General features: G+C 44.5%; 1 protein-coding gene across 1 annotated transcript; it reads right to left on the bottom strand.

Moving 5' to 3' along the window:
• Positions 1-4,998: 4,998 nt before the first annotated feature.
• LOC125554017 (chemocyanin-like) lies at positions 4,999-6,083 on the bottom strand. The gene is made up of 2 exons (XM_048717644.1): positions 5,806-6,083; positions 4,999-5,696 (listed from the first exon to the last, which is right to left on the bottom strand). Exons 1-2 carry the CDS (start codon positions 5,978-5,980, stop codon positions 5,497-5,499), a joined length of 375 nt encoding a protein of 124 aa, XP_048573601.1. The 5' UTR covers positions 5,981-6,083; the 3' UTR covers positions 4,999-5,496.
• Between the last annotated feature and the right edge of the window lie 265 nt (positions 6,084-6,348).

The raw sequence follows: 6,348 nt of genomic DNA, 5'->3' as shown, positions 1-6,348 counted from the left end.
TCTTAGATGTCTCACTTCTTTAGGGAAGTATGGGGGATCAACATAAATATCATCTACTCCCTCCGTTCCATAATGTAAGACATTTTTAGTGTCAAAAAACGTCTTACATTATGAGACGGAGGGAGTAGCCCATTGGAGGTCTGTTTTAAAGGAAGAAAAACTTTGGTGGCCCTCGTGTTCACAGTATTAGAGATTTTAACATGGCTTTGTTAGCTTCTTGGGGGAAAATATACTTTGATAGTGTGGATAGTGCTTGAAGCTTTGATTGATAATAAATCTAACCCCTAATGTTCCATGTCAAAAACCTTTCTGGGAGAGTGTGACTTGGGCTCTTTATGCCTCTAAAACTTTCTATAGGTGAAAAGTTTGTAATGGAAACAATGCCAGTTTTTTGGCATGATACTTAGGTTGAGGATTGTCCCCAAAAAAATCAATTTTGGGATCTTTTAATAATTTGTAATAAACATGATTGCTCTATCTCAAACTCACATTTAGAAGATGTGTGGTCTAGAATGGCATGATCCTTTGGAATCATCTTCTGAATTTAATTGAACGATTCCCCCTATCTGACCTTCTAGATTCACCTATCTGGGTGTTAGAACCTAAAGAAAAATACTTTGTTAAACCATTTTATAATTATATTAACTTTGAAGCTGTGGTGTCTATAATTGGAGATAATTTTTAGAAAATCCTCTGCCCTCAAAAGATTCATGTCTACCTTTGGTCGATTGTTTACAACAAGGTTTTAACCAGAGATATTTTGGCTAAGAGGAGGCATGTAGATGAACCTTCATATCTTCTTTGTGGGGATGAATCAGTAAGACACATTTGCATTTGATTTCTTCCAAATAAAACTGCCTGGGAGTTCTGTTGATATTATTGCATTGTGGTGCATCTATATAAGACAAGCATGTTTTGAATTTAGTCTTAGCTGCCTCCTTGTGGAGCATGCATATGGACACTAAGGAATGACTTTTGTTTCCAAAGACGTACTTGGAGAAACATTCACTGCATCCTTGTTCATCAATGGAAGGTGCTCCGCAATGACACTCAATCTGGATTGCTTCATCGACGCATGCTTTTTTTCTGGATTGGCATCGGAGCAAATTCCTCATGATTGCTTGGAGATGATCCATACTCATGGTGCAGAGCTTTAGTAGATGATGTGTTATTCTCTCCGGTGTTTTGTTTCATGTGTCTGTAAGATAAAAACTTGTTTAGCCGGTTTTATTTTTAGACATGTGTTTGGTTGCCCGATGGTTGCTTGGGCCTACCATCCTGATTTGGCCCGAATGCTTATGTTGGTTTTGGCTTCATTTTACTAAAAAGTAGAACCTGCGGGGAACCCCTTTCGTTCAATAAATCTTTTGCATCATGTTCATTTAAATTTAAAAAATGTGTAGTCATATTAATATATTTGTTCGTAAATGTAAAGTTGGTAATTAAATTTCACATAGTCAAACTACAAAATCACTTTGAAATTGTGCTTAGCTTTTGACTATGACCTAATCAGGATGATGAGGACATCTCTACCAGTATTACACCATCAACCCCTGCGGCTATGCGTATTCAAGTTCCAGAAAAATAAGAGCTAGTCACTAGAGCTCGTATATTCCAATTAAATTATTAGGTACCTTCATTTCCTAGAACTACTTTTAATGTTCATGAGAATATGATGTTTACTAATTAAGTTAGATATGTTTGTATTGCTTAGGAAATAAAATACCTGGCATGGACAGGAGGGAACTGGGAGTGAAAGGAACAACAAAGAAGCTTCACGTGATGATTTCATGGCTTTGAAACCACCATAATGACATATGAAGATAAGGGAGAAATATGCAATATGGCATTTCATAATTTCATCCATAGTAGGTGTTGTGTGACCTTAGGCCTCCTTTGATTTAAAGGAAATTTGTAGGGATCATATATAATACGATTTCTATGGGACATTCTTCTATTAAGCCCTTTGGTTGGTAGGAATGGTTCCTATTCTTATGTAGGATTGGTTCATATCCTTCACATTTCAAAGGGAAAAAGCATTAACTCAGGTCTAATGGAAAAAAATCATATTTATGAACCAAATGACATATCTTTACCTACATGAATCGAGATACATGCCATCTCATTTTTTGTGAATTTTATATTACTATTATATTCATATCATATGGACCAGAGGAGGCGTTACTTTTGAGCCACGCCTGTGTAATTTTGAAATGTTATACCATATGTTGTTTTTAGAGTCCATATTAATGAAGTAAACCAACTCAGGGTGGATTTTTTGGCCCCTAATTAGGTAGGAGTGGAAGAGATGAATATTTTAGTAATGAAAAAAAATCATTGGATCACTCCTTGGTGACCATCTTGTTGATTGGGCTAGTTGTCGATCTTGTCATGCTAAATCTAAAAAGAGTGAAGTGCATCCTAAGTCCTCGAACTATTTTGAAGGTGTCATGTAGGTCCTTAAACTATGAAAAGTGTCATCTACGTCCTCTAAAATTCTTGAAGTGTAATAAATGGGTACATATGTGACACCACCGAAATAGTTCAAGAACCTACATGACACATTTGAAATAGTTTGAGGACCAGGATGACACTTATATTGCACTTTGAGGACCTGGATAATGATTTTCATAGTTCGAGGACCTACGTGACACCTCTAAAATAGTTCGAGGACCTATGATGCACTTCACTCATCTAAAAATGGGCACACGGGCTTCATGCAGTGGCAAGGTCCAATCAACCACAAACCACCATGTTTTCTATGGGTGAAAGGCCCCTTGGAATATGTGGCCCAATATGTGAGGTAATTTGCATTGGGCGGTCAAGTATAGACAAGCCGTGCGAACATACGGTCAGAGAGAGTGGATCAGCGAGAGGCCTCTTTAATCATTCAGATTTAATGTCTGAATGCATATTGGTTGATGCCTTTGTTTACAATGAATGCGATTCATGATGCTATTGGATATACCCTTTGGTGCAATTTTTTTGAAAGAATAAACAATGAATTACCAATCCATCACTTCAGTCGACTCAGACATCCCTCCCACTCTCAAATAGGAATTTTTCATTCATATAGAGGCAAAAAATAATGATTGAGGTGAACCTAATATATTTTCTAAACCACCAAAATGTTGTATTGGCAAATCTATTTTAGTTATGTTAATATATTTTTAATGTGATAAGAAAAGAAGAAATTGTGAAAGACCAATTGGTACACTCTATGATACACGAGTACCAGCCCTTGATTCAGCCATTGTCGAGTAGGATTTGATAAGTGTAGCAATAATAAAGGCCCAATTAAACCGAATGTGGACTTTGCTCCCAAGCTTGCTTGCACCATTTCAGTTCAGTTCATTTGAATGTGTAGTTAGAAGTTTTAAACGTTCTAAGACAATTCATTCATGTACATATGGTATCACATTATGTATCAGTAATATTTTGTGAGAAAATATGGTAGTTTGCGTTTAAAAAAACACACAAAATGAGTGGCTAAATAACACATGTTTGTGCACCAAAGTTGTGCCTTTTCCACATGGCACAAGGATGCATCTTTGGACCAGCAAGAAACTAAAATACTCCAATAATATGCAACTTCATCTTTTTCAAGAGGTTTTGACAATGTAAATTTACTTTTATTAAGATAGGATAAGGCACATCCTACATTCCGAGCTCATCTTGGAGTCACCGTGACTTGACTAAACCCTCGTATGGGCATCTGCATTGAAAAATTCTGTATGGAAAGATCAAAAGAAATATGACCAGTAGGGAAAGAGAGGGTCTGTCGAGGCAGTAGGAGAGCACCAGGGACACCGCACCGCTCCCTAATCCTACCCCCGCCCCCGCTCATGTGTGGCGCCGCCACGCCGCACCGGACCGCTCCCGCCCCTTCCTCTGGTCCTCTCCAACGCCATCTCCCCTATCGCCGCCGGCGCCAGGGGCTTGCAGGCAAAGCCTGTGCGCGTAGCGGTGGCGGCGGCGCTTCTTCTCGGCCAGATCCAGTCAGGGGGGCGGCGGTCCACGCCGGCCGGACATACGGCAGCGGCATCCAGTTTCGGCATGCAGGCAGCGGCATACGACAACGGGTCCTACTACGACGGCTTGGGTGCCCGATCTGATCCTAGATGGGCTTAGGCGGGCCGCACAAGCTGCTGTCGTGTACCATTCTTGTTTCGTCAATGGCAATGCTGCCACTGGGCTCGACCTGCGACACGAGGACATCGGGGGATCCGGCCCTGGGCGTGGCGGTGGTGGCCACCTCCTTCGTCGGAGGTGGTCGGCCTGAGATTGGGTGGTCAGATCTCAAGATCCGTCATCTAGCGCCGGTTGCGAGTTGGGGAGACATAGTTGCCGGTGAAAATCGAGCGGTTGGGGGCGATGGCGGCGTTTTTGCGCCATTACCTTGATGAAGGCATCGCCGTGTAACTGTTGTCGACATACTCATGCTGCTTCGGGGGAACCCTAGGATCTGGTCTTCCAGATCGGACGATGGCAGCACTGCGGTGCCGTTTCTCTTGGGAGCATCGTTTGTGGAGCAGCGCTGGAAGACAGAGGCGGGAGGTGGAGCGGCTTCGTCTTGCACGGAGCATCGATGGAGCTGTCAAGTCATGCCTGGCCGACAAGTGCTACGCTGAGTCATGCTTGGTTGGCAGGTGCTACGCACGACAGATCTTTCAGAGTCTTTGCATCTGGACGAACGAGCGCAGGGCGGTGGTGCCGTTGGGCACTGTAGTGGCGTCGACGGATGTCCGGACTGGCAAGGATTGGATCTCTCTCCTGAAGATGAGTCAGTGCTCCGATGATGATATCGGCTTCTAAAACGTGTGCATATGGGATGCGCTTTAGGTCTGCTACACCAGCTGTTGATCCCGATAATTTATGTGGATCGATTTTAGATATGGAGAGTGAGATCACTCCACATTATCAAATTCGTAGGTGTGAGTGATGGCTTCGGATAGATTGATGTATATTTCTGTTAGACTTTTGTGGAATAACTAATAAAAATGGCTTCATGCATGATTGATGCATATGCCGGGTATAACCTTCTTTTCTAAAAGAAAATAAAAAAATATGACCATGAGTGAGAGTGGTTCAAAGCTGACTGTGAGCTGGCTAATTGGAATTTCGCCTAGATCAGACCATGGCTCCCTATGCGTACTGTTGGAAACAAATTAAACAAACCAGTCCGAGGTTCTTTACTGCCATGCCGGCGATCGTTCATACAAACATCATGCGTTACCTACCACCCTCCATATCCACACATAACGCATGCCTACTGGCTGCTGTATTTTTCTTTCCTTCCGAAAAGAAGGATACCACCTCCGTCTCTGCATCAATTGATGCACACTGCTGGCTTCTGTATCATGTTAACAACTCAGGATACAACACGCGGGGAGTCACTGAGTTCCACAACACTTTATTGATGTTTTCACATGCGCACGGATGGCATCGCAGCCGCAGCTAGCTTTTCTGAAACCGGAAGCTGCAGCTAGACTCGCTTCAGTTTGCAGTGACGGCCATCTTCATCCCGAGCCCGCAGTGGCCGCTGAGGCTGCAGATGAAGTAGTTCGTCCCGGGGACGAGGGTCACGCGGTCGCTCCCCGAGGTGTAGGTGTGCGTCGCGCCGGAGCCGCGGCAGCTGTTGTAGCCGCCGGCGTCCACCGCCACCACGTTGTGCACGGCCGGGTTGTAGCTGAACACTGCGCAGTAGATCAAAGACACGCATCACATGAGACGAGGTGATGATACGGAGCAACGGTGGGAAGGAGTAATCGACTGTGCCATCTTTCTGACGGCCTGGTCACTCACCGAGGACGTCCCCTGCGCGGAAGGTCTTGCCGCTGGGCCAGCTGCCGGCGGCGAACGACCAGTCGACGTTGTAGGTGGCGGCGCCGGCGGTGTCGGCGCCGAGGAGGAGGCACAGCACGAGGAAGCCGAGGGCGAAGCCCTGCGCCGCACTGCCTCTTCCCTGAGCCATTGCCATCACTCCCGGACTCCCCTGGTGCTTCTCTGCGTCCCTCTGTGAGTGTGTGCGGTGGAGTGAGAGAGCAGAGTGACTGTAGTTATACGTAGTTCCGTTGGGTTTTGCTGTGGACGAGAGCGTGGGGCGGCATTTATAGAGGCGGAAAGGGCAAAGCCGGCTACCTGGATCCAATCACAAGTCCATAGACTGATAGACGGCAGCGCACTACTGTAGTTATTATACCAAAATGGAGTAGTAGTAGTTGTTGTACCGAATGGCGTGGGTGGTAGCGCACGCTGTCCATGGATCCACAAAAGCTGGGAAATGCTAACTGAACTTAGGTGTAACTTTCTGGACATGCATCTTGTCCTACTGCAAGTAGTATAAAG

This window comes from Triticum urartu, chromosome 4 (genome assembly GCF_003073215.2).
Source record: "Triticum urartu cultivar G1812 chromosome 4, Tu2.1, whole genome shotgun sequence".
Lineage (NCBI taxonomy): Eukaryota > Viridiplantae > Streptophyta > Magnoliopsida > Poales > Poaceae > Triticum > Triticum urartu.
The sequence above is the reverse complement of the archived record's forward strand: the minus strand, read 5'-3'. Positions and strand labels throughout refer to the sequence as shown.